This window comes from Leptosomus discolor, chromosome 25 (genome assembly GCF_034619465.1).
Source record: "Leptosomus discolor isolate bLepDis1 chromosome 25, bLepDis1.hap2, whole genome shotgun sequence".
NCBI classification, from domain to species: domain Eukaryota; kingdom Metazoa; phylum Chordata; class Aves; order Leptosomiformes; family Leptosomidae; genus Leptosomus; species Leptosomus discolor.
In genome coordinates, this window is record NC_141415.1 from 7,339,464 (window position 1) to 7,366,112 (window position 26,649).

Consider the following 26,649-nt stretch of genomic DNA (forward strand, 5'->3'; position numbering starts at 1 on the left):
GTGTGCCACTTCTCCCTCCCCGGCTTCCTTTCCCTTCTCGCCTGGCACAGGGGACGGGGAGAGGCAGGGAAGTCCGCGGGCCCTCCTGGGATGGGCTTTTCCTGCTCCCCCCTTTGCTGCAGCCTAATGTCAGGACACGATTCCTCGCTCATGATTAAAGGTTTCCTCTGCCAAGCGCACCGAGCTGAGCGTGGCGGGAAGCCGCTAAAGGACAGCCTGGCTCTGGGGTCCCACCACCGCTCGGGCCGAGGGCTGTGGAATTCGGCCCCGAGGCACTAGAAACTTTTGTGTTCAGGGTTTTGTTAAAAACGCATTGTCAGTGACCGTGGGTTGTTAATAATTCACAGTGAACGTCTGAGTCCCGCGGGGCTGGAGTGTGTCTGTCTGTCTGCACGCAGAGATGCACCGGCTCTTTGAGACGCTCCAAATCGAGATGGCAGCTCGCTCTCTGAAAGCATGCTGATACGATTTTAAAAGCTCGAATGACCTTAAATCCTGCGACGGCTGTCTTTCAGGATAAATAATTTATGTCGCATCTTCAGCGCCGCCGAAGCCCTCGCTCCGAAGGAGCGGGCAGAAATGTCAGGCTTCGGAGGACAGGCTCTGAATTCGGAAGGGCTGCGCTCAGGGTAACGAGGCACCGAGGGCTTGGATGGGAAGAGGTGGAAGATAAAGGCGCCCTGCGAAGGCGGGGGCGGGAGGGGAGGGTGTTTGAGAGGTCCGGCCTTGGAAGTCGTCCCCAAACCGGTGCAGCCGCATTCTGCAGCCGACATCAGAGGGCTGGAAATTCCTCTTGATCTGCAGTTCAAAGCCGCTGCCTCCCTGAGGATGAAGCGCTTCATCTCGGGTTTGCAAATGCGGCCTCGCCGCAGCGGCGGGAGCGGAGCTGTGAAATACAAATCCGCCGCAGCGCCCAAATCCCCCTGAAAAGCGAGGAAACGCGCTGACGGCGTCTGAAGGTCACTGCTGCCCGGCCTGCTAAAAAAGCAACCCCCACCCCGAGGGATGAGCAGAATCCAGGGCTGCTCGATGTTGAAGGCATTTCATTTCCCTTCACGGCAAACGGGGGCTTGAAAAAGGCCTGGAAAACGTGGCGTGCAGTCCCGGCCGGGCCAGATCGGCCTCGTTCAGCTGTTTTACGGGAGAGGGGGGCTGCTGAATGTCACGTTCTTGGGTTTTAATAGCGTTCTGCACCCAGGGGTGGCGGGGGAGTGCTGATTCGGCTGCCCTGCAGTCGGTGTTGCCGTGGGGTGAGGGACGCTGCGGTGATGGTGGGGTCCGGTGCGGCTGCTGAGCAGCAGCTTTCTGCAGGGTCACCTCGATTTCGGTGAACTCTCTCTCCTCCAAAGTGACAGCTTTTCACACGTCGTCTTTCCTCCCAGTTTTCTCACAGCTTTCTTGGGCTTTGTGGGGTTTTTTTTTATTTTAAAAAGGAAAGCTAACGTGCCAACCTGCCCCTCCTGGCTTCGCTGAAGACAGGCTCTCCTCTGCGCTTTGATCTCGCGGGTGTCTCTCTCGCCGCCCCGATTCAGGTCTTTCAAACCACTTTCCCTGCGAGCGCAGGGAGCTGCCGCCGCGGCATATGGAGCTCTCAAAGGCTCAGATCTGGCTTGGGGAAAGGATCCCTGGTAACGAAGAACAAAGGGGGAGAAATGCGGAGAAGTCGGCTGTCGGAGCGGCATTGTTTCAAAGGGCATGGTTTCCGTAAGGCGTACGCCAGACATGAAGGGGTGGTGAGCAGTGCTGGGAGAACCCTCCTTTGGGGTTTTTTTTTCTCTCTTTTTTTTTTTTTTTTTTTTTTTCCTCCTGGAGGATTTAGCTTGTGTCTCCCTAATCTTTCTCAGCTGTGTCTGTCTTCATGAACATTAAAGATCTAGGCTTTATTTGAAAGACAGACAGACACAGATCACTCCAGCATTCCCACCCAGAGGTCTTGGCTTTTCTCGTGCTCTGAAATAATCAGCAGCCGCCATGTGCTGAGTTCGGTGCCTCTTGATTTTGGTTTTTCAATGTGACCTTTGCTGTTAATCCACAACCTGAACGGGGCCATGTGCTGAAACGAAATGACCTGTTTCTGGGGAATTCAGCTCCAGTTTATCCTCGAGCTGCTTTAGCTTAGACTCTTCTCTCCCCTCCTCTCGCTCTTCTAGGTCAGAGCCTTTATCTGAATGCAGGTTTCGGTGCAGCACTAGTTTTAAGGGCATGTTAGATATGGGGAGATAATGACTCATGGTTTTCTTTGTAGAAATACCCCTCTCCTCCCTGGCTGTGCTTACAGGAGGTAATGGCACTGCAGGATCGTCCCTAGCCGTCCTGCCTGGTGCAGGGCTTACGTGGGGGGCGGCAGGGCGAACGGGGGGACCCGAGCGGCGTGCTCCCCTTGCAGACGTGGCACTGACTTGTTTTGACAGCCGACAAACCCCCGTCCGTCCGCCTGCGTCCGGCGAGGCTGTGCCTCTCCCTGTCGTGGGAGTAGCTGAAGGGGCTCCTGTGACCCCAAGATGCAGAGCTGGGTGGGAAGCGTCACCCCGTGAGTAACGAGCTGGAGCGGGAGCGTAACGGGGAGGCGATACGGGCGTTCCTGTTCCCGTGGCTCGGGAGCAGAGGTGACGGCCTGCAGCACTGGCACCGCTCCGGCCTGTGACACACGAGACCGAGTCAGGAGTCTCATTACCTGGCGTGTTTCTCGGCTGTAGCTCTGCTAATTACCTCCAGCTCCTGGTGTTCAAACAAGGCCGGGGCTTTCCTGCCCGTCCCCTCCTGCCGGTTCTGCCGCGCCGCCGTCCCCCCGCCGTCACGCTCTGCCCTGGCAGCGGCTTGCGCCGTCCCGGCCCCGCGATCCCGCTGCGGGGTGGGAAGGAGCGCAGGGGAAAGGGCTCTTGTTGCAACACGTCCCGGCAGCGCCGGCAGGTCCCGGACGAGCACGTTAGGAGCTGTCTCTGATCTCGCTTCGGTGGGAAAGGTACAGGCTGAATGGGTTTGCCGGGCTTTGTTCCCAGTCTGCGGAGCGTCCCGGCCTGGTGGGGCTGAAGGAGGAATCGCCAGACGTTGGCTCTCCAGCTCGGTCTGGGGCACAGTAGCACCGCACGTGTCAGGAGAGGGTGCGTTTCCGAGAGGCAGGAGTGAGGTGGCTGCCCTGGAGAGGTGGACGAGGACCCGCTGAGTCACAGGAGGTTTGAGCTCGCGCCGTTCCCGGCTCCACAGAGGTGTGGTCGGTGCCGCCGGAGAACGTGAGATCTCAAGTGACTTAGAAAACGCCAGAAGTTAGAGGGAGGAACGTCTTCCTAACGAGGGTGTCTGTAGTTGAGGAGTTTCTCACTTGGTAGAAGAGCTGCTTTTAATTAAAAGGCAGTTTATTTATTTATTTTCCTGAACCACAGAGAGCTCGTGGTTTGCTCGAGGGCAGGCGAGCCCCTGGCATCGCAGCGATGCTGCTGGTCCATTTTTCCTGTTCTCACACCTCTGCTGTGACGGGGGGTGGGAGTGTCTGACACGTGAGGATGGACCTGGTCTTATTCTGGCCTCTGGGTACCGCAGCATCAACAGATTGTAGTTTATCTAGTAGCAGGTGAGTCTCAGAAGGGATCTGGATTTTAATACCCAATACAAACCATTTCAAAGGTTGTGGGCACCTGGGTTTCGGTGCCTGGGTCGTAAAGAAACTTTCGCTGTTGTGCTGGCAGTGTCTGTGACCTCTCTGGTGGCGTGCCCTGGAGGTCAGGGATCGGAAGCTTCAGGTGTGAAACTGTCCTGTCCTTACCTCATGTTGGTATTGTGGTCCCCTTCAGTGGTTAAGGAACAGGTTTTCCTGGGGGAAAGACATCTGCAGCCCGGAGAGGGGCATTTATCCCCTGCCTCTCGGTCTGCCCCGAGCACCCGAAACTCCCGGGGTGGCGAGCGAGGCCTCCAGTCATCACATTCCTATTCCCTGAGCCGGTCCTGCCGGGACGGCCCTACCTGAGCGCTGCTGTCAGAGGCACGAGCGTGCCAGGGGCCCGTCCTGTGATGTCCCGGTGATTCAGGCTCCTCTTCCTGTCCCCGGCTTCCTCCGTGCCCAGTCTCCAGTGCCAACCAGAGCTGCTGGGCCGTGCGGGCTGGGAGCCGTTCCGGGTAAGCCCTAGCGCGGGGCAGGTTCGTTTGGGGCTTGTGATGAGATGGATTGAAATAGAATCGGATCGATGTTGGGGAAGCTCGTTTCACTGCCTGCTTGGATGGCTTCGGGGGGGGCTTTGGGGTTGTGGAGATGGAGTGGGGCGCAGGCAGCCTTCGGAGCGTCGGGAGGTTGTCAACGTAGCATCCGAGTAGCTGGGAAAATCTGCCTCATCTGTCAGGGCTGCGTGGGGACAGGAGCGTCTCTCCTTGTGCGAGCCACAGGACGGCACCGCCTCGCCTCGTCCGCCTTCTGCTCGGCGATCCGTCTGGCAGATTGTTCGGCGGTCGTGGCTGGAGGGGCCGTGCGCCAGGGCTGGCCGCGGTGCTTCTGACGGACTCGGGCTCGGGGCTCCTGTCGCACTTCCACGTGAGCGGCCTCCGGCTGCGGATAAAGGCGCGGGATTGATGGCGCAGGATGAGCTCGGCCGGGTTTTCTCCGCCGAGCGAGGCGGTCGCGTGGAGAACGTCCTGGGTTTCAGCTGCAGGCTCTGCGCTGGGGTGGGGGCCCTGGCGATTTGGGGTAGGGGGTCGTGTCGGCTCCCACCTCTGGTACCTGCTGCCCGGGGTTTTTTGGGAGAACCTGGCGGCCCTTCCGAGCCAGCCGGGAGAGGGCAGCCCCATGCGAGGAGCTCCAGGCACAGGGCACTAGCACGCTAGCCCGGGGCTGTGTTTCCCTGTGGCCGGCTCGCCAGCTTTCCCCTCCGGTCCCTGACCGCTTCCTCCCTGCCCGCAGGCATGAGTGACCAGGCTTGTCCCCAGCACTGAGCAGCCAGAGCCGCCGGGAGCCGGGCCAGGATGCCGATCCCTCCTCCCCCGCCGCCGCCGCCTGGCCCCCCACCGCCTCCCACCTTCAGTCAGGTAGGGTCTTCTCGCTGCCCGGTGGCCTGGCTGGTTGTAGGGTGGGGAGGTGGCCTGCCTTCACGTGGTGCTGCTGCTTGCCAGGGGCCCCTGTGTTGTCTCTGGACCTCCTCAAGTCCAGCCTGTGAGAGCTTCTGGTGACCCATGGGCTGTGCCTCAGTTTCCCTTGAAGCAGAGTCTGTACACGTGGCTTTTCTCTGCGTTAGTGTCTTCTGCTCCACCGTGGCTCGGGATGCGGGGGGGAGAGCAGGGGCTCTTGCACACGGCTGTAGCTGAGCTGCGCCTTGGGTCTAGGTAGGACGGGGTCTCAACCTCGCCCTGTAGAAGAGCAGCGTAACCTCCTGGGGCAGCCCTGTCTGGAAGAGCGCCCCTGGAGAAGGCTCATCTGTTGGCAGGGGTCGGGGGTGCCTCTGGGCTCAGCGGGGGACGAGTGGGAAGGTGGAGTTGGGCTGTGCCTGCTCTGCAGATCGGGGTGTCCTTGTGCACACGGGAGCTCCCGCTGAGCTGCTTCTTGTCTCCAGGCGAACACGGAGCTGCCGAAACTGAGCCGAGAGGAGCAGCGGGGCCGCGGGGCCCTCCTGCAGGACATCTGTAAAGGGACCAAGCTAAAGAAAGTGACCCAAATCAACGACCGGAGCGCGCCAATCCTCGAGAGTGAGTTACCCCCCTGGCCTGTCCCCGAGAGGCTCTCAGCCCTGTGCTGGGTGCTGCTGTGCCCTTCAGGGTGGCTTCTGGGCTCTCACCCATCTGGTTTCCAGTGGCTCCTCATTGGAGGAGCTGGTAATACCAGGCTTAACCTCTCTGCCTCCTTTCAGAGCCCAAGGGCAGTGGCAGCAGCGGCAGCTACGGCTCCAGCTCCGCTGCGATCCAGCCGAAGGGCGGCCTCTTCCAAGGCGGCGTGCCCAAGCTCAGACCCGTGGGAGGGAAGGACAGCTCAGGTAATGGCCGTCTGGCTGCGGTTGGCATGGGGGTTCCCCGGGGAGGTTCCCCGAGCAGGAGGCGGGTGGAGGACCTTGCCGCGTTTTCCTGGGGGGTTTCAGCTGGTGGGAGGCAGGAACCCCAAATCAACACCCCCCGTGTGGCCGCAGGCAAGCTGCCTTCTCCCCGTGCCACGGCGTCCCGCAACGCAAACCCCCTCGGAGGGCCCGGGAGTCGCGTGCGTTGCTGAACGTTTCTGCTATTTTCTGTGGCAACCTGCCTGCCAGCCAGCCAGGGAGCAAATAGCAGCGGTGAGAGAGGAGCCGTGTGGGGCTGAGCGCGGTGCCAGCTCCCTGCCTGTGCCAGACAGCCTTCCCTGCGGTCTGGCCCTCCTCGGCCGAGCGGGCAGGCTGCCCCGCGCTCCGCGCAGGCTCGGGGGGACGGAGCGCACGTCGCTCTCGCTGGCTCCCGTGCGGTGCCCGGCCGGTCACTCTGCCTTCCCTCCCCGCAGACCCCTCCGGTAAGCAAACCCTGCAAGTCCCCGGTGCCAGAGCAGCCGCCCCCAGGCCCCCGGTGCCGGCCACCAACAGCCGACCTCAAGATGATGCTGACAACAGCCGGGCCTCTCCGCCGGAGCTGCCGCGCACGCAGAGGCCCTCCCTGCCGGACCTCTCCCGCCCCAACGCCGCCGGCAGCACCGGCATGAAGCACAGCTCGTCCGCCCCGCCGCCTCCCCCGCCGGGACGCCGCTCCGCCGCGCCGCCCGCCCCACCTCCGGCACACAGCGCCAAGGGGGCTTCCTACAACCGGGAGAAGCCCCTGCCGCCCACCCCGGGACAGCGACTGCCCGTGAGCAGGGACGGACCCCCCGCCCCACCGCCCATCAAGCCCCCTCCCTCCCCAGTCAGTATACGAACGGGATCGGGGGCTCAGGGCCAGTCTCTCGCCCCCCCGCCGCCCCCTTATCGGCAACCCCCCGGTGTCCCCAACGGCCCTTCCAGCCCCATCAACGAGTCCGCCCCGGAGCTGCCGCAGAGACACAACTCCTTGCACAGGAAGACGCCGGGTCCCTTGCGGGGTCTGGCGCCGCCGCCGCCCGCTTCAGCCTCCCCGTCTCTCCAGAGCAGTCGCCCCCCTCCGCCGGCCAGAGAACCCCCCAGCCGGGGAGCAGGTAGGAACCGTTGGCTTTTGCTGCGCCCCTGGCTCCTTCCTCCCCGGGAGCAGCCGCGGTGGCTCCGGCTGCCTGCCCGTGGGGTGCTCGGGGGCTGACGGGAGGTGCCGGGGGAAGAGTCAGCACTGGGGCGCAGCGAGGCTCCTGCGTGTGGCAGCCAGCGTAGGGCTTGAGCCAGGGGCAGCAGCTGGACTGTCACCTTCCATACATGTCCCTGGTCCTGTCCTCTGTTTATCCAGCTCCTTTCAGGCCTGAGGTTGGCGGTGGGTTGTGGCTGGGCACCTCCTGCCCGTGGGGTTGGTGTGTCCTGGTGGGGTGGGAGGTGAGAACGTGGTGGAGCCGGAGCTGTGTACGCTGCGGCCGCTCCCTGTAGCTTCCTAAATGTCACTGGGGCCGTGACAAAAAGCTGTGGCAGAGCGAGGAGAAGCCTTTTCCTCGGCGGTGCAGCCAGACACCCTCGCTCAGCCCTGGGGAACTGTCCTGCCCCTTCTCCGGGCTGGTTTTGGCACTGGGTGGTTCAGAGCGCAGCTGGAGGTGAAGCCTCGGTCACCGCTGGCGCAGGGGTTTTGGTGTCGGGCACCCCTCGAAGGGGTGGCTCGTTGAAAACCGCTTGTCATTCCGCCCCCCCCCCCCCGTGCCCATGTGGCTGGGTGCAAGCGTGTCCTCGCTGCCGGGAGCGGTGATGGCTTCGCCCTGGTGCCCCCCCTTCCCCGCGCTCCTGGGCTCCGCGTCCAGACCGCAGCTCCCGCCTGGTCCCCTGCCAAGCCGCTCTGTCCTTCGGCCGTGCCAGAATCCCTCCTTCGAGTTTACGGCTGGGGATCTGCTCCGTTAGTCTGTGTGTAATTAGCCTAATGAAGAGCACGAACTGCCACTGTGCATCCGTGGGAGGCCGGGCAGGAGCGAGAGGTGGGTCGGAGGGGCCGTGGGTCCTGTCAGCCCCCCCGGTGGCAGCGCGGCCGTGGCTTCCCCGTCCCGGCAGGCAGCATCTTGCCTCCACGTGGAGCCGCTGCCCTCAACCCCTCGTGCGTTCGTAGCTGCTCCTCGGATCCCCTCTTGCGCGGAGGGTGACCCGGGTCTGGCCGTGGGCTGGGAGCGTGGCAGGGGCTGGAGCAGCCCCGCTGCGGGTGGGTGGGGAGCTGTGGGGGAGCGGGCTGGCCGGTCCCCTCCGCTGCAGCCGGCGGGAGGGATGCAGATGGGAGCAGGACAGCTCTGGGCGCGCGTAGGAGCATCCCTGGCGCGATCTGGCCCGGCAGCTGGCCTGGAAAGCTACCTCGGGGGGGGGGTGGGATGTCCTTGGCCCTGCTGCCGGAGGGAGGGTTTGCCCTGGGGATGCCGCCTTGGCAGGCTGCGGTGGGCTGCGGCGGTGCTGACCCAGCTCTCCTTGCAGCCCCGCCGCCCCCTCCGCCGATGCTGCGAAACGGGGGGCGTGATGCCCCCCCGCCCCCACCCCCTTACAGACTGCACGGTTCCGCCGAGCCCCCGAGCCGGGGGAAGCCGCCGCCGCCACCCACGAGGACGCCGGCCGGGCCGCCGCCGCCGCCTCCGCCGGTGCGGAACGGGCACCGGGACTCCATCTCCACCGTCAGAGCGTTCCTGGGTGAGTGGGGCCCCGGGCGTGGAGCTCCTCTGATGGGGGGGGCTGGAGCCGGGGGGAGCCCCGAGCCGGGGAGAGCCCCGGTGTGGAGCCGAGCCCTTCAGCTTTGGCTGTGCTCGTCCAGAGCCCCCCTCCCTGACCGCGCCGTTTTCCCCCCTTCTCTGCAGATGACTTTGAATCCAAATATTCCTTTCATCCTGTCGAAGACTTCCCAGCCCCAGAAGAATATAAATACTTCCAGAGAATCTACCCCAGCAAAACAAACAGAGGTAAGGCAGGAGGAGGCGTCCCCTGTGGCCTGGCTCCCGTCCTGCGTTCCCGAGGCTGGCAGGAGGTGACACCAGCGGGTTTGTCCCCGCTCAGGGTGGGTCCTGTAGCGCCCGTCGTGAGCCCGCCCCGAGCCCCAGGTTCTTGAGCCACGTCCTTCTCCTTGCAGCAGCGTAGCCCCGGGGTCTCCACACGCTCCCTGGGGGTGCTGAGCTGCTGCGCTCAGCGGGGAGCCCCCCCAAAGATTTGGGCTGTGCGGATGTCCCCGTCCCCCCCCTTTTTCCCTGCTGAGCCTGGGCGGAGAAATGCCGCAGGGCCTGTTCCCGCCTGCGCTGAGGGCCTTCGGCGCTGGAGCGGTTAAAACAGGACCCCGGTGGCTGGAGCTGGTCTTAGGCCGGGGCTGGGGGTGGTCAAGAGGCCCTGCTGGTCCCAAACCGAGCCGGGCTGCGGGGCCCTGAGCGGCGGCGCTCGGGCCCCGGCGCTGCGGGCGCGGCGCAAAGTGCCCTTGCTGCGCCGCTGCTGCTGCTGCTGCGCGTCAGCCCTGCGGCTCCCGGAGGAGACTCCGGGGAGAACGGGATGCTCGTTTATTTTTAGAGCGATGAATGTTTCATGTGGATATGAAAAGCCCTGAGCTCTCGGTGCGCGCTGCAGCGGCTGGTTCGAGTCGCAAATCCCAGGCTGCAGCTCTCTGCGGGGGGAGTACGAGGCGGAGGGGGGGGGTGGGCAGCTGGTGCAGGGTGTGGAGGAGGGAAAGCCGGCGTGCCAGAGTGCCAGAGCCCGCTCTGCCGAGCACCGGGGCGGCGAGCCGCCCCTCCGAACCGGTGCTGGTGGCCGGGGGGAGCAGCCGGCGCGGTGCGTGCCAGCAGCCCGTGTCTCCCGGCGGGTTCTGGTTTCAACACGGGCTTTCTTGTTCTTGCAGCTACGCGTGGGGCCCCCCCTCTGCCCCCCATCCCCAGGTGAAAGCGGGCTGCGCAGGAGGATTGTTCCTGAGCAGAGAGAGACGGACCTCCTTCTCCTTCCCCTTCCTCACACAGACCCTCCCCACCTCCCTGCCCCCCAGGACCCTGCATGAGCAACTCCCAGCGTCTTTGGTTTTCCCAGCTGCGCCAGGACGAGCGGACGCCCCCAGCCCAGCGCTCTCTGCCAGCCCACCCTCACCTATGCACCTCCCCCCGGGACTCGGTGACCTCGCTGGCAAGCCCAGATGAGGCTTCTCCTCCTGCTCGCTCGTCGCAGATCCCCCCCGGTTGGGCCGAGACCCCCGTGTCCACGAGGACTCGGGGCAGAGGCCGAGCCGCGGGTGGCTGTTGGGACCAGAGGTGGCTCAGTGCCCGGTTCCTCGGGGCTCGGAGCGGAGCTGGGGCAGGTCAGGAGACGGACACGCCGCGGGATCCCTGGCTGCGCCGGCGGCGGGCGAGGGGGAGCCGGGCCAGGCCGGCAGAGCCGCGTTACCCCATTGCTTTTTTTGCACAGGAGCCAGTGGAGGAGCCGGGGGGGGGGGGGGGGGAGCGGGACCAGCCAGGGGACCCCGGCAGCGCTGGGGGCTGGGGGGGGGGATGACACATCCCCAGTGCCACCCAGCAGCGCTCCCCAGAACCGATGGCTTTTCCCCCCGCTGGGTTTGGACGGAGCGAGGAGGTGCCCGGCGGTGGCAGCCTGGCTTTTAACGCTAAATTACCAAACTCGAGCATTTTAACGGGAAGACGCTGATTGTCCCTGGAGGAAGCCGGGGGTGGGGGGTGCCGTTACCGGGAGTGGGGGGGGGCGGGTGTCGTTCGTTCTGTTTCTGTGGCAGGGGGAGGGGAGGGACCTGGGGCCACGGTCCCCATGCCGGGGGGGGCTCCGGCTGACGTTTTGCCTTACACTACCCTGTCCGACTGTTGGTACCGGGCTGGTTTCGCTGTATTTACTCGCAGTACCGGGGTGGGCTGGGCATTAACTGTAGTTACTGATGTGTTTTGTAAAAAGCTTGTACCATAGGAGGAAGGCGGGCTCACTGCGGGTGACTAAACCCTCCCCTCTAACCGTTCTGGGGTTTGTTTTGGGGGTTTTGGTTTGGTTTATGTTTTTGGTTTTGTTTTTGTTTTCTACAACGGTGGAAACTTTCCCTGTTCGGGCTGCAGCGAGGCAGCGCGGGGGGTGAGGGGCGCTTGGGGTGGGTTTCTCTGGAGGATGAGCCCCCCACCCACCCCAGCGCTGCTGTTTGGGTTAAATAAAGGTTATTAAAAAAAAAAAAAAGGTTCTCCCCGAGCGCTGGTTGCCCCTCCCGGGCGAGCGAGGGGCTGTTTTAAGAGGGAAAAGAGTAAAAACTGAGGAGCTTGAAATTGCATTTAAATAAAAGTAATAAAGATCCGAGACTCTTCAAGGGTGCTGGCTGGGGGGGGGTGGCTGGGGCGGGGGGACCCTCTGCGCCTCCCTGGGGACCCTTCGCCTCTTGGGGTCTGGGGGGTGATGGCCCCAGGGGCTGGGGGCCGCGAGGCTGGTACTGGGAGCACTGGGAGGCGGCAGGATGGCAGGATGGGGGTTGCTGGGAGCAGGGCTGGCGCCACTGGGGAGGCGGGGTTGGGGGGGATGGGGGGCACTGGGAGCACGGGACAGGCAGGACTGGGCGGGGGGATGGGAACACTGTGGAAGCAGCACGAGGGTGATGGGAGCACTGGGGGGGATGGGAGCGCTGGGGAAGCAGCAGGGGCTCGCTCGGGACCGCCCGGCCTGACTACAGCTCCCAGCGTGCCTCGCGCACCACGCCTCCCGGCAGGCCCCGCGCGCCGCCGCCGATTGGCTGCTCGGCAGCGGCCCCCTCCTTCGACCGCCGCGCTTGGCGCGGGACCTTGCGATTGGCCGCACTGTCGGGCGACGCAGCCAATGAGGAAGCGGGGGAGGGGCCGGCTGGGCCTGGTGGCGGGAAGTGCGGAGCTGGGACTGAGTTGGCGCGAGAAGGTCGGTGGCGGCAGCGGCGGGTCCGGGGCGGGATGGGGGGACATGGGGGGGGGGGGGGAGCAGGGGGCTCGGGGGGTGGCAGGAGCGAAGACGTGGAATGGGGCTGGGGGGGCAGAGCAGGGCGATATGGCGGGGGCGGGAGGCAGGAGTGGCCGGGAGCCGCAGGGCTGGGGGTGTCCCCCCTCCTGACCGCTGTCCCCGCTCCTGACCGCTGTCCCCGCTCCTGACCGCTGTCCCCGCTCCTGACCGCTGTCCCCTCTCCGCTCGCAGACCCCCCCCGCACTCCATGGCCAGCAGCAGCAGCCCGCAGCGCCAGCCCACCATCGGCTTCCCCCGCAGGAGGAGCGCCCGCCGCCTCGCCACCCCCCCGGCCAAAAGCGGCCCCGACCCCACCGCCCTGCGCCTCTCGCCCTACCCCAAGGCCTCGGGCTCCGCGGAGACCGGCACACACTCAGTCTGGAACAAAGTGCTGCCCCTCAGCCCCTGCAAGCGCCTGGGTGAGCCCCCGCTGCTGCCCCCTCCTTGGGACCCCCCGGGAAAGGTGTGGGGGGAGCATCCCTTTCCCAAAAGCTGGTGTGGGGCTGGGGTAGGTCCATCCCATCCCTTGGGCAGCTGCATTTGTGGCTTCCCCTGGTTTTGGGAGGAAAAGATGCTCTTGTGGGGCCGGGGGGGGGAGCTGAAGCGTGAAGCCTTCCCCCGGGGAGAGCAACGCCGTGTTACCGGTGGCCTCTTGCCCGCACATGGGCTCACTGTGAGAGCACCAGGATCAGGCCCATGTGCTCGGCTGCTCCGCTGACCCATCTTCCTCTGCAGGTGACGACAACCTCTGCAATGTCCCCCGCTCCCTGTCCTGCTCCCCGGCCAAGCGCAGCAAGGAGAACCAGGGGCGCTGCTTGTTCTTTGGGGATCCCCCGGCCTCCCCCAAGAAGCCCAGCAGCCCGCGACCATCCCTGCAGCGCAGGGGGCAGGAGACCCCCCAGAGCTCGGGGCTCGGCAGGCAGCCTGCCCGCACCCAACTCTTCAGGCAGGAAGGTGAGCACGGTCGGGGTGGGGGACGGGGTGCTGGTGGCACCACAGCCCCCCCTGAGCTCTCTCCCTCCCCGGTACAGGCACCTCCTACCAGCAGGCGAAGCGGGTGCTGCATGCGGCCGTGCCTGACCGCCTCCACGCCAGGGAGAGGGAGACGGGCGTCATCCGGCAGTTCCTGCGGGAGCACGTCTGCGGGTGCCAGCCCGGCAGCCTCTACATCTCCGGAGCCCCCGGGACAGGGAAAACAGCCTGTCTGAGCCGCGTCCTCCTCGACTGCAAGGTGCGCCGCGGCCGGGGGGGGTCCTGTTCTGGGGGTGCTGGTGGAGCAGATTACCAGGGGAAGGTGGCGGGACTGGCAGGAGGAGCAAGAGCCGAAGGTGGCGGAGGGGGACAGTGGGTGGCCAGGGGTGTAACGCTCTTGTCCCCAGCAGGACGAACTCGCCAAGAGCAAAACCATCGTCCTGAACTGCATGTCGCTGAGCAGCCCGCAGGGCGTCTTCCCCGCCGTGGCGCAGCAGCTGGGCCTGCCCGTGGCCGCCGGCCGGGAGGGCCTGCGGAGGCTGGAGAAGCATCTGACGGCCCAGGGGCCCATGGTGTGAGTTCCCTGCCCCCGGGGGGGGGGTGGTGTGGGGTTCCCCCTCGGCACCCCGAGTGTGGCCAGCAGACTCCCTGCCCGTGGTGCTGTGAATGGGCTGCGGGGGCAGGGGGCAGAGCCGGGGCTGACCTGGGCTTCCCCCCTCCCCGCCACAGCTTGCTGGTGCTGGACGAGCTGGACCAGCTGGAGAGCAAGGGGCAGGACGTGCTCTACACCCTCTTCGAGTGGCCTCGGCTGCCCGGCTCCAGGCTCGTCCTCGTGGGTGAGTGCTTGGCACCCTATTTTGTCCCCCCTTTCTGCCCACCCGGTTCCTCCTCGGGGCACAGCCCTCCTCCTCTCTCCTCTCTGTGCCCGTAGGGTTGGCCAACGCGCTGGACCTGACGGACCGCAGCCTGGCCAGGCTCGGTGCCCGCCCGGCTGGTGGCCCCCGGCTGCTGCACTTCCCGCCCTACACCAAAGAGCAGCTCAGCACCATCCTGCAGGAGCGGCTGGGGCAGGTGGGGACGTGGCGCGGGGGACACGCGGTGGGGGGGACACGCGCGGAAGGGCAGCTCTGACGGCGCACGGTGCCTCGGCAGGTGCCTGGTGACCCTGTCCTGGATGCTGCCGCGCTCCAGTTCTGCGCCCGCAAGGTCTCTGCGGTCTCTGGTGATGCTCGCAAGGCCCTGGATGTCTGCAGGTCGGTGCCTACCTCAAAACCCGGCGGTGCCAGGGCCAGTGTGGCCCCCGCGAGCCCCGCACGGCTCCCCTGCACTGGGGGTGCCCACGGCAGGGGTGCCTGCGCTGCCATGGCCGCTCTGCCCGGCGCTCAGGGCTGTCTCTCCCCAGGCGTGCCGTGGAGGTGGTGGAGCTGGAGGTGCGGAGCCAAACCCTGCTCAAGCCTCTGCCCAGCGGTGAGTAGCTGCTGCCAGCCGCCACACCGGAGCCAAAACCCTGCTGGGGGACACACGGGTACCCCTGGGCTGCCTCGATGGGGGGGCCCGAGGTCCCTTTCTGGGGCATTTGGTCTGTGTTGCCACCCAACCCCCTTTCTTGCCCCTCCGAGGTCCCTTGCAGCCCTGTCTGTCCCACAGGTGACTCCCCGGTGTCCCCCGTCCCCAAGCGCGTGGGGCTCCTGCACATCTCCCGTGTGATCTCGGAGGTGTTTGGGGACCGGCTGGTGGCGAGCGGCCGGGGGGCCCAGGACACCTTCCCCCTGCAGCAGAAGGTGCTGCTCTGCTCACTGCTGCTGCTCACCCGGCATCTGCGCGCCCGGGAGGTGATGCTGGGGAAGGTGAGTGGCGGTGGGACCCTGCTGGGGCTGGATTTGGGGAGCGGGTGGGTGTCCCTGGGATCAGCCTTGGGTGCAGTGATGCGGCGTAACACCTCCTCCCGCCTTCCCTAGCTCCACGACGCCTACAGCCAGGTCTGCCGACGGCAGCAGCTGCCCGCCGTCGACCAGGCTGAGTGTCTGTCCCTTGTCACCCTCCTGGAGTCCCGCGGCGTCCTCGAGCTGAAGAGGGCCAAGGAGGCCCGGCTGGCCAAGGTACCGCGGGGGTCCTGCGGCGGGGCGGGGGTCCAGCAGCGGGGCAGGGGTCTGGCGGCAGGGCAGGGGTCCAGCAGCACGGTGCTGAGCAACTCTCATCTCTCTTCCCCCAGGTCTCCCTGAAGATGGAGGAGGCGGCGGTGGAGCACGCGCTGCAGGACGTGGCGCTGGTGGGCAGCATCCTGGCGCAGGGGCTGCACTAACCCCCCGGCAGCCCCCTCCCCACGGCCCCTGGGTGCGGGCTGGGCCCATGCTGCCCCGGCCGGGATTTTGGTGTGTGCATGGTTTGGCCAGGCCGTGGCCGGAGCAGCAAAATGGTTCCTGGAGGCCTCGGCCATTGTTTGTTGAGTCCTGCCCTGGGGCCCACGGTCTGGGGCGGTTTTATTAATTTTATAATTATTGTTATTGTTATTGTGGGGCTGGAGCCAAGGGGCCAGGCTGGCACCTGCCCCAGCCCCTTTGCAGCAGTGGCCATGAACGGGTGCCCCTGGCCCCCCTCCCACCCCAGCACGTGTGATCCTGGCCCCGGCGTCGCTCCCTGCTATGAGCCCGGGGACACGTTTGCTCCCAGCCCATCCTTGGCCCCCCCCAAGCTCCCAGCTGAAGGAAGGATGGTCCCGGTACGAGCCCCACTCTAGGTGCCGGCAGCAGCAGAGGGGGTCCCCGGAGCCAGAGGTTGGGGGGACAGCGGGGACCCCTCTATCTCCTGGCATTAATAAAGTCGTTCTGGTTCAGTGCTGGCTTCTGCTTCTGTCACCCCCCCCACGTTCCCTCCCTGCCCCAGGGCTGTGGGGGCCCAGCCCTGTCCCCCTCCAGCCCCTCTCCTCCCGGGCTGCAGACCCCCTGGTTCTCCCTGAGCTCCTGGCCCCAGCTCCTCCGCTTGTGTTAAATAATAGACGCTTTGACCTAATTTTGCAGCTTCCCCGGCTGGGGGGGGTGAGGGGGCCCCAGGCGCGCAGGGAAGTGGGGAGGGGCCGGGGCTTTGTTGGTGCCCTGTGTCTGGCCACGGCACCCCCCCTCCAGCCATCCCACCCCGTCCCCCAGGACCCTCGGCAGCTCCCAGACAGGGATGGGGTGCAGGGTGTTGGGGCACGGTGGGGTGCCTGGGTTCCTGGTGTGCCAAAGCAGAGCCTGGTGAGGCCGCTGGATGCCACCATTGAACTGGGTGTCCTGGTGCAGCCCCCCCCCCCCCCCTTCCATCCCTCATTTTGGCACGCTGTGGCACTGTCCTTCCCTGCTGGGCCAGGTGACACCTTGGGGACAGGGCAGGCAGGGGCCACTGGGTCTTTTCCCAGCAGCCATTTGACGTGGGCAGCGGTGGGGAAACTGAGGCAGGGGCAGCACGTCAGGGCTGGGGGCAGCCGGTGGCCCCAGCCGGGCCCCGAGCGCGGCTCAGCCGATTGCCGCCGCGGGGCTATTTATAGCCAGAGCTGCCATGTGTCGGACGTGTGCGGCGGCACGGGGCGGGGGGGCAGCGGGTTCAGGTCAGGCTGCGCCTGCTGGGCTCCATGTCCCTGTCCCCTCACTGTGCCGGGGGGCTGAGGGAGACCCCGTCCCTGCCCCTTCTCCACACCATGGGGCTGAGCGGGGACCGTGGCACTGCCAGCCGTCACCAGGCCGTGGGGCTGAGCGGGTACCGGATCCCTACAACCGTGGGCAGAGCCGGGCCGGGCTGCCAGGGAGCCCCCAGCTCCCCATGGGCGTCAGCGGTCGCATCCTGCCCAAACGCTCAGCCCCGTGGCCGTGACACAGCCCTACGGCGCAGAGCCTCGGCACGCGGTGACGGCGGCTGGAAGGAAGCGGCTGGCAGCGTCTGTGCGACCGCAGTGACGCCAGCGGTGATGCGGGCGAGCACCGCGGTGACCCCGCTCCCCACATCCCCCCGGCTCTGTCCCTGGCCCCTGCAGTGCCCACCCTGGTGCTGGGCGAGGTGGCGGCTGCACAAGCAGGCATGAGCAGGGTATGGGGGGGGCGCCCCCACACCTGGGTCAGACTGGCCATACTGGGCATCCCACAGTGAGGCTGGAGGGTCTCCAGCCCTGGCACTGTCCCCAGTGTGGCCCAGTTGTGCGGGTGGGGACAGGAACAGCGGGGCAGCGCGGCGGCTGTGGCCCCACAGTGTAGGAACACGATTCCCCTCGCTGTGCCAGCCCGCCGGGGTGCCCGCGGCCGCGCCGGCCCCAGCTCCGTTCTCTGCCGCAGTGGATGAAAAATCGATGGCGCAGACGGATCCAGCCGCGCGGGTGCCGGAGCTCCCGCTGGAGCCGTTCATCACCGCTCGGCAAGGGGCCGGCAGCGCTGCGGCGGGAGCACCGGCAGCTTGGGGACATCTCCGCTGGCCACAGGACACCCAGGCCCCACACCACCGCCGGGGCAGCAGCAGTACGGGGAGGCCGAGGGTCCGGTGGGACTCCATCCCCTGACTCTTGTCACACGTGGGCCCACGTCCCCTGGCTCCCGCGCACACGTGCGGTGCCCACGGGGCTGGGCAGGGGCCGGCTGTGCCGCGGGCGGCCCTCAGGCTGCGTGTCCGGCTGCGCACCCGCCTGCGTGTGCGCGGCGGGGGCCCGGTGTCCCCTCGGCGGTGTCCCCGGTGCCCCGGCCGTCTCCCTGTCCTCCCTTGCACTCTCCTTACATAAGCAGCCACGTGGCGGGCACGGCCCCCTCCCGCCGCGCCGTCACCGCCGGCACCCAGATTCCATCTGACAGCCCCTTTCCGCTCGGCTGCGCTCCTGCCGGGCACCGGGGCCCGGGGTGCGGGGCAGGACCCCACACAACCCCGCCGAGGGGACACCGGGCCCCACGCCGGCTGAGGGCTGGAGGGGCCTCGGCGGGATGGGGACACCGGGGACGCAGCCCTGCCCCGATGGCACCTTCCACCCGCGCCCCGGCACCCCGCCGTCCTGCCCGCGCCCTGCCGGACCTCGGCACCCCGACGCCGCGGGACCAGGCTGGGGCCAGGCAGGGTCCTGGGCCCCATGGCCAGGCGGGATCCAGCGGGTGATGGGTTTGGCCCCGTGGTGGGGTGGTGTGGGGTCCTTGGTGCCCAGCGGCCACCCCGGTGGGCCACGGAGGGGGTAGGGGGGGCCTGGCCGCCGCACACATCTGGGAGTGATTTGGCACATTCCTCTGGGCTGAGCACATGCCGGCTGCTGGGCCTCGCCGCGGCCGGCAGCCCCGGCGTGCTGGGGAGGGGGCCGGTGGCCTCACTGGGCTGTGGGTGCCCAGGCCTCGCTGCCCACGCCTGGCCCGGGGTGTCCCGCCTCGCTCTTCTGAACCCGCAGGGGGAAACTGAGGCACAGAAGCACTGCTCAGAGCAGCCCGCTGGGCACCCAGCCCTCCTGACATGGCACCCTGAGCAGCGCAGCGTGGACAAGGGTCCACCGGGACCCCCACGGGGGGGGGGGGGGGGGGGGGGCATGTGTTGTGGCTGCCCAGACTCCTCACACATGTGCCTTCCCAGGGCAGCTCCCACTCCGCTGCCCCGCCCCCCAAAGCGGGACGAGCTCCTTGAGTGTGTCCCTCCCACCCCCCCTCCACTGGACCTGCCCCAGTTTTCCCCGGGGGAAAAAGAGGGGGTGGGAGGAGGGGGGGAGAAGCAAGGAAGTTGCTGTTGCGCGGCCCCTTTAAGAGCCCCCCCCCCCCCCCCCCCCCCTCCGCGCACGGCGCGCGGCGCGCGCACCCACTTTCTCCCCTTCCGCCTTCTGGAGACTTCAAAGAGTTACAATGTAGCGCCGGCCCCGCCCTCGCCCCGCCCCTCCCGCCAATGGGGCACCGCCTCCGGCGGCGCCCCATTGGCGGGAGGGGCGGGGCGAGGGCGGGGCCGGCGGGAGGGGCGGGGCGTCCTCCCTCTCTCCCCCCCTCCGCCCTCCGCCACCGCCGCCGCCGCCGCCGCCCCGCCCGGCCCAGCCCCGGGTAAAGTTTCCCCGCGAGCACATGACTCGCAATGGCCGCGGCCGCCGCTCGTTAAGCCCCCCCCTCCCTGCCCCCGTTACCCCCTCTGCCCCCCCCCCCCCCCAACCCTCCCTTAGGCCGGGTCGCCCCGTGCCTCTGCCGCCATGCAACCACCCCCGGGAGCTTCCCGGTTTTAAGGAGCTCGGTGTGAAATCTCCGTGATCAGGTAACGAGTGGGCCCCGGCGGTGGGGAGGGAGGCTCTTGTCGCGGTACCGGGTATAGAGCGGGGGGGGGTGGTGGTGGGATCCGTTCAGCGTCGTGCCGGTGGCTATGGGGGAGGGGGGGGGGGTTGTTTGCCGCGTTCGCGGGGGTGCTGGGACCGGGAGAGGGTGGTGGGTACCGTCCCGCCGTACACCCGCGATCCCCCCCCACGATGGATTGGGGTGGCGGGATGTCCCCGCCCCGGGAGGGGCTGCTGGGTGGGGATCTTGGTCCGGGAGGGGCGTCTTGGGGGTCCCAGGGCGGTGGGTCGTCGTCGTGTGTCCCCCCCCCACCCCGGGAGGCGGCGCTGGGGATCCCCCTCTGATAAGGGAGGGATCCTGGGGATCCCCCTCGCTCCGTCTCGGCGGTGGGATCCTGGCGGGGGGGTGAGGGACCCGCCTGGCAGAGGCTGCCGTGAGCCCCGGAGGAGCAGCGTTGCCCCCCGGCCCAGTTCTGGATTGTGGCTTTGCCCCCCCCCACCCGCCTCGAGCTTGACGGTGCTGGGCCCCCTCCCCCGGTTACCGCCACGGGGGTCCCCCCTCCCGGGACCGGCTGGCTGGGCGCTCCTGAGCGGCACCGCTGCCCCCCGCCCCCCGCTGGGTGCTCGGGGCACCCCCGACGCGGGGGGCTGCGGTCCCCCACCGCCCTGGGGGGACCCGGGACACCGCCACAGAGCGCGGTGCTGAGGGGGGACCCTCCCGGGGTCGCCGGACCCCCCCCCCCCCTCCGGTACGAGCAGCCACGTACCCCCCCTTGCCCCCCCCCCCCACCGGCGGGGGCGTGTGGGAGCCGAGGCCGCTTCCCCTTTTCGGGGTGCGGGGGGGGAGCCGGGGCGCAGACGTCGGGGCCCGGCGGGTGAGCGGGGCCGGGAGCGCGGGGGGCGGCGGGGGCCGGGGCTGGGGTCTGGGGGGCGGGAGCGGCGTCTGCGCCGTTTCCTGGCCGGCGGGCGGAGGAAGCCATCGCTCTCCCCGGCTGACAGGGCGCTGGCGCGGCGGCGGGGCCGGGGGGGGGGGGGGGGGGGGGGGGCGGGCGGGCGGGGGGCGCCGGCCGCCGCCTCCCCCGCCTCAGCAGATGCCCGGGGGCGGCGGAGTCCCCGCGGGTACCTGGCAGCGGGGGGGAGGCGGGGGGCTGCCCCGCCGGGTGCTCCCCGGGCCGAGGCACCGTGGGTGGGGGGAGCGCGGCCCCCCCCCCCCCCCCCCCCCCCCGGGGACGGGCAGCAGCGCCCCAGGCCGGGGGAGGGGTGGTGGGGTGCGATGGGGCAGAGCCTCGCTGCCTGCTGGAGCCGGGGTGTCCCCAAATTTCTGCCGCTGACCTTTGACCTCGTTGGGTGGTGGGGGCCGTCCCGATGCCCTGGGGGCACTGGGGGGGACACGGGTGTTTCCCCCGCCGTGGGGGTGGCCGTCCCTGCTCAGGGGTGCCGGGCAGACGCCGGCCAGCGGCTCTGGGTGCGACGTCCTAACCGCCGGCCTCAGTGCCGGGATTAGCGGGTGACGGCTCGGTGGCTTATCGGCCCTGCGGATGCCGCTCCCAGGCCATATGTCACCCGTGGGCCCCGCGCCTTGCCCTTGGGGGTGACCTTGCTGCGGTGCAGGGACACGCGTGGCCCCGCGGGTGCTCGCACCAGAGATGCCGGTGGGTGCTTGGTTCCTTCATCCACCGCTCACGCCACCGCTCCCCCCCCCAGGTGACAGAGCTGCCACCAGCAGGCACCGGGACAGCGGGCAGGAGGGCAGGGCCCCGTGCCCCATCACCCGGTGCCCGTGGACACCCCATCCCAGCTGAGATGCTCGGCTTCGCCCGGCTGTCCTTGCGCACCCGCCGTGTCCCCGGCGCTCGGTCCCTGTGCCGGGAGTGGTGTGGCGTCTGCCGAGCCTGGGGAGGGCCCGTGGTGCCGCCTGCCCTGCGGCGCTGGGATTCACCAGCTCCGCGGCTCCGGCTCTATTTATAACCAGGAGGCTCTGGCGTGTCAACGTGCCACACTTGGCTGCGCCAGCTGCGGGCAGAGCGTGCCCTGGGCCACCCACTCCGGCGAGGGCCTGTGCTGATCCCGGTGCTGCCACTGAGAGGGAGGCTGAGCTCTGGGGTCCCCCGGCCCTCTTTGGGGTGCTGCTGCAGCACTGCAGGGGAGGCCCTCAGCTGGTGGAGCTGTGGCACCCTCGCAGCGCATGCTTGGAGTCCCACAGGCACCCCATGCTGTGGGACACCCCTGTGCTGCAGGGCCCCTGTGGTGGCAGTGCCAGCCTCGGGGCTTGGGGGGGTGGGGGGGGGAGGGCTGCGGTGCCGGCAGGCGCGTTTGAGGGGGGGCGGGGGGGCTGCGATCATATCTGCCGTGACACATGTGCTGATTACGGAAAATGGGTTAATCTCCCTGCGGCTGGAGGCGGCTTAGCGGGGGGTGGCTCGTGGCAGGGCCCGGCGAGGGGCCTCGTGCGCCAGCCCTGGCCTCCGCTGTCCCCTGGCTGAGCCACGGCTGCCAGGCTGTGCCAGGGGACATGGCAGTGGCACACGTCCGCGTGCCCTCCCCGCCGCCGGCCTGGTCGCAGCACCGTGGGTCGCGGTGCCCGCGTCTCAGCGTGGTTTGGCCGTTCCTCAGGTACGCCAAGTCCCAGCCCTCATCCTGGCCCCCCGCGAGCCTTGCCCAGGCTGGGGGCACGGTGCCACCAAATCCCAGTGTCCGAAGGGGTGTCGCACGGCCGCCTGCCCGCTGTGTCCACCCACGCCAGCCCCGGGCGTCGTGTCCCGAGCGGCCCCGTGCCGCGGGCCGGCGGCGCAGCCAGCTGCACTTGTCTGCCGGCTGTCGCCGAGCCAGCGAGGGCTGTCTGGGGCTGCGCTGTTCCCGGCACGCCGTTCCCAGGGCGCCGGCTGCTCGCCGCATCCAGGGCTAAAAACAACCAGGGGCTGCTGCGAGCGGCTGCCGCGGTGCAATCCCGCCGCTTCCCGGGAGGGAACTGGGATGGGGCACCCCTGGCAGCGGGCAGGGCTGGGGGACTTGCGGTTCACTGGGCTTTGTCTTGAGGGTTGGGGCTGCACCGCAGGGTGGGGGCCGTGCTGGGTCTGGGGGTGCCCCCTCTGTGGAGCAGGCAGTGCTGGCGTGTGGGTGGGTGTCCCCGGGGTGCTGCAGGGCTGTCCCCCAGCGTGAGGGGCTGGTGGGTAGGGCTGGCCTGGGCACTGCTGGGCTTTTGGGGCTGAGCCGGGCTGGCCCGCTCCATCCAGGATCTGGCCAGCCGGTACCGCTGGGGCAGCCAGGCCGGGGCAGTGCTGGCGCTGGTGGCAGCGTGGCACAGTCGTGCCCATCCCGGAGGCCGTGGCGGGGGCCGGGGCACCTGTTCCCGCAGAAGAATGGCGCGTCTGGCGGCGGGTGCGGGAGGTGTAACCGGAGCGGCGCGTTCCCGGAGTAACCGGAGCCGGCCCGGCCGCGACAGGTGGAATTTCAGTTGGTGGCTCCCACCCGGCAGCGGGATATGGGGGTGCCGGGGCGACGACCCAACGCCGTGGGGCTGGCGGCTGCTCCCTGGGGTGCCCGTGTGCCCCCACGGGGTGGGGAGACCAGCACAGATACCGTTCCCACCAGCAAGGACACCGTCCCCACTGGCCAGCGCAGTGTCCCTGGCCCCGTGTCCATACTGGGGGAAATGGCGGTGGCCGGGCGTGGGTCGCTGCTGGCCCGCAGGGTGGGGGGGGGCACTGGGGCTGCCCAGGGACCTGCGGTGGGGCTGGGTGTGCCGCTGGCCCTTGGGAGCAGCGTGCGGGTCCCGGAGTCCACACGGGCCCCGGCACCCCCAGGTGCCCATGAAGGGGGGCTGCGGGCAGCCCCGGCTCCAGTGTGTGCTGCCTGCGCCGAGCGTGTGCCGCCGGCTCCGGCCCTGCCGCCGGGCTGGGGCATGATTCACGCCTGCCCGGGGACGTGAGAAACGTGACGGTGACTCACGGTCGAGATGCTTCGGGGATACGGGGAGGGGGGTCTCGCTCGGCGGCCCTGCCAAGGGGGCGCCTCACACCCCCTGCTTGGCGCTGGTCGGCCCCGGGGGGAGCCGGGGGGGGGGGTGTTGGTGGTGGCAGGGGACACACACACACACACAGCCGGTCCTTGGCCTCGCGTGTGAGGCCGCCCCGGGCCGGGCGCTGACAACAGCGAGGAAACCGCAGGCTGCGACCGCAGAGCGGCTCCGCGGGTGCTTCCTGCCGTGCCCGGGAGGCTGCCAGCGGAGCGGGGCCACCCTGCTCCCCCCCGAGCTGGGGGGCACGGCACCCTGTCCCACTGCGCCGCCGGGGCAACCTGGCACTCCGAGATCACAGCAAATGAACCACCACGAGTCCACTGAGTGGACCGTGACACCCCGTGACCTGTCCCGGTGAGGATGGGGGACGCGGGCAGCAGCCACCCCTGCCAGATTTGGGGAGCAGAGCGGGCTGGCAGCGGGCTGGGGCAGTGGGCTCTGGGGTGGCAGCGGAGGCAAGGGACTGGGGTGACAGGGTATGGGGTGGCAGGGGAGCAGGGTGACGGGGTATGGGGTGGCGGGGGACTGTGGCAGCGAGGTCGAGGCTGAACTGAAACCTGGCTGCCCGGGAATCGAGAGCGGCAAAGGGGAAGCTGCGGCCGGGAGCGCGGTGCCCGCAGGCATGACAGGAAGGGCTCGGTCACTGCCCGCCCGCCCCGCCAGGCACCCCAGAGCCACCCTGGCCCTGCTTGCCCCCACGATGCTGGCGGGGGGGACAGGGCGGTGGCCCTGCTCACCGGCGTGTCACATCCGGGCGCTGGCGCTGCCGTCGCCGTGTGCCCCAGCAGGAAGCGCGTCTGGGTTTGGTGGTATGACATGGGCACCGGGGCTGGGGGTGCTGCCTGCACCGGGGGTTTGGGGAGCCCGTGGGGTTGTGTGTGATGGTGGGCAGGGCTGGGGACGGCTGGCGGGTGTCCCGGTGCTGCCGTCCCAGTGCCATCCCTGTCACTCTGCAGTTAGTGTTGGCCGTGCCAAGCGCAGGGGAGCAGGATGTGGCCCTGCCCGGGTGTGGGCAGTGAATCCAGCCTGGGGTCACAGCTGGGGTCTGCGTTTTTGGAAGGGGTCTCTTGGGAGGGGCTTGTGCCAGCACTGCCTGGCCTATCTGGGTGCGTGGGGTGAGTTTCACGTCCCAGTTTGGGGTCATGGGTGGCTTGGGCAGCCATGGTCCCCCCAGTCACACTGCTGGCGGCCCTGGGAATGGCTCCGGTCTGCGCATCCGTGTGTCTGTCCACTCCCGGGGGCCACCCCCGGCCTGGGCGGGAGGTTCCTCGTGGCTGGGATTTGGCCCGGGCCCCGTGGCCGTGTTTTCCGCGGGGCTGGAACGAGGCACTGGATTCCAGGAAGCTCCGGGCCTCGTCCAGCTCCTGCCGGGGACTGGAGGAAAAGGCGCCGGGGAGGGCGAGTGCGGGCCCCCGCCGAGGGGCTGCATGGCCCCTGGCCCCACACTGCTGGCCTGGGGTGCTCTGGGAGCAGGGCCTGTCCAAGATGCCCACGACCCCTGTTTTGAATGCCCAGGACCCCCCAGTTGGGGAGCAGCCATGTGCCAGGATCTGAGCCGGCACAGGGGCCCGTGGGGGCTCCTCTGGGCTGCAGCTCCTTCTGCCCACAGGGACCCACGGGAACGGGGCTGGCCAGGCTCCCCCGATCCTCCTGGCCACTGCTGGTGCCGTGGGGGTGCTGGGAAGGGGCCGGGGGGGGCTAGCAGCCACCTGCCAGCTTTGGGGTGCACAATGGCCAGGCCGGCGGTGCTGGCCTCACTCGGTCCCGGGCCGACGGCGTGCGGGGAGGGGGGAGCAGGAGTGGGTTGAGTAATTGGGCCCCAGCACGGCTGGCGTGGTGCCCGGCAAGCACTTGGCACCGGCAAACATAAACAGTTCTTCCCGCGCCTCCCTCCCTCCCCTCTGCTCCCCCCTGGCCAGCACAGCTCAGGGGCCACGGCCTGGCTGGGGGGCCAAGGGCAGCCCCCCCCCCTGTGGGGGGCCAGAGTCCCTATGGTGCCATGTGGGGACCCCATGCGAGGGCCATCAGTTCCCTGGGGCTGAGCCGTGGCCCCTGTGCCCGGGCGGATGCTGACCCGGCGTCCGGCCCCGTGCCCCGGCAGCGCCCGTGGGAATCCCGCCCGCGCTGCAGCGCCCGGCGGGGCACCCTGTGCCAGGGGGGACGTGACCCCACTCCAGCCACTGCTGGGTGCCCGCCCTGGGGGCAGCTGGACCATTAATCCCCCCCCCCGCCCCGTGGGTGCTCCGGTGGGTCCCAGGGGGTGGGGGGCATTGCTGGGGCTGCAGGTGCTGGTGTGAGCTGGGAGGATGGGGGTCTTGCCTGCAGTGGGTGCACCCAGATGGGTGCTGGGGTGGGGGGGGGGGGGGCGGGCAGGGCCATGCCCAGCCCGGCCTCTCCCCAGCGCCTCGCCGGGCGGCCCAGCCTTGTTCCTCTGGATCCTTTTCCGCCTCCGCGGGGCCGGGAGCCAGCACTCTCGGCAAATAAACAGCCCCCGCCGGGCCCCGAGCCAGCGCTTAAATAAACAGCCAGCCCGGGATTGTGAAAGCCCCGTGCCCCCCTTCCCACCGCCGCCCCCCAGCCTGGCCTGGGCCGTGGGGTCTGTGCCCCGCTGGGCTGGTGCGGGAGCTGCCGGCGTGGCCCGGCACATGGCACAGCCCCGGCACATGGCACAGGGCGGGGGCTGCTCCCCGACGGGCAGAGCCCAGCCCTGCGGCGGGCGGCCGGGCTGAGCCCCTGGGTGCTGGTCCTGGCGGGGGGTGAGCCCCCTCCTGCCCCCGGGCCGGGTGGCTGAGCCCCCTCGCGCTCGGTGCAGGCGTGGGGGGAGCGGAGCCGGCGGGGGCGCGCGGCTGTGACAGCAGAGCCAGGCTGGAGCAGAGCCGCTGTCCTCAGGGGACCCCGGTGTGCCCGGCCCCGTCCCCCCCCCTCCTTGCGCCTGCCTCGCAGGCCCCTGGGCTGGGGTAAGGGGTGCTGCCCCCTTGGGACCCCCCCCCTCCCTCCCCCCCCCCTGCAGCCTTGCTCCCAGGACAGGCCTGGGGGAGCAGGTTTGGGGCTGTCGTGTGGACCCTGGCCCAAGGGGGTGCCCCGTGGGGCCACCGTGTCCCCATGCCATCCCCCGTCCCCTGCCCCCTCGCCTGCTAAGCTGGGATTAGCGACCTGCGCCTGCCGGGCCCCGCCGGTCCCGGTGTCGTTAATCTGGGGGATTGTCGTTAATCTCGTGGGGAGCGCTGGGCCCGGCCGGCTGCGCCCTCCTGGGGCCGGGAGGGGATGCAGCCCCTGGAGGGGGTCTGGGGAAACTGAGGCACGGCTGGTGGGTACCCCATTGGGGTGGGGGCCAGGCATCCCAGCCCTTCCGCTAACCCCCTCCTCTGTTCCTCCCCCCCGCAGCATCGCAGGAGCCAGCGCCGCCAGCGAGGACAGCCACCGGGCAGCGTGTCGCCTGCGGGCCC

The 26,649-nt window shown here is 68.8% G+C and overlaps 2 protein-coding genes across 3 annotated transcripts; both read left to right on the forward strand.

The window, feature by feature from the left end:
* The first annotated feature begins 4,947 nt into the window (after window positions 1-4,947).
* WIPF2 (WAS/WASL interacting protein family member 2) lies at window positions 4,948-10,220 on the forward strand. Of its 2 annotated transcripts, none has more exons than XM_086477797.1 (7): window positions 4,948-5,010; window positions 5,532-5,664; window positions 5,826-5,957; window positions 6,440-7,099; window positions 8,487-8,696; window positions 8,861-8,962; window positions 9,880-10,220. In XM_086477797.1, exons 1-7 carry the CDS (start codon window positions 4,948-4,950, stop codon window positions 9,918-9,920), a joined length of 1,341 nt encoding a protein of 446 aa, XP_086333923.1. In that variant the 3' UTR covers window positions 9,921-10,220. The 2 variants fall into 2 exon arrangements, with proteins under 2 accessions (XP_086333923.1, XP_086333922.1); XM_086477796.1 differs by having other exon boundaries at window positions 5,826-5,948.
* Window positions 10,221-12,186: 1,966 nt separating this feature from the next.
* CDC6 (cell division cycle 6) lies at window positions 12,187-15,252 on the forward strand. The gene is made up of 11 exons (XM_086477795.1): window positions 12,187-12,397; window positions 12,714-12,932; window positions 13,010-13,209; window positions 13,361-13,524; window positions 13,680-13,786; window positions 13,882-14,021; window positions 14,103-14,203; window positions 14,353-14,417; window positions 14,598-14,797; window positions 14,909-15,049; window positions 15,163-15,252. The coding sequence occupies exons 1-11, from the start codon at window positions 12,187-12,189 to the stop codon at window positions 15,250-15,252; spliced, it is 1,638 nt and encodes a 545-aa protein (XP_086333921.1).
* Window positions 15,253-26,649: the final 11,397 nt, after the last annotated feature.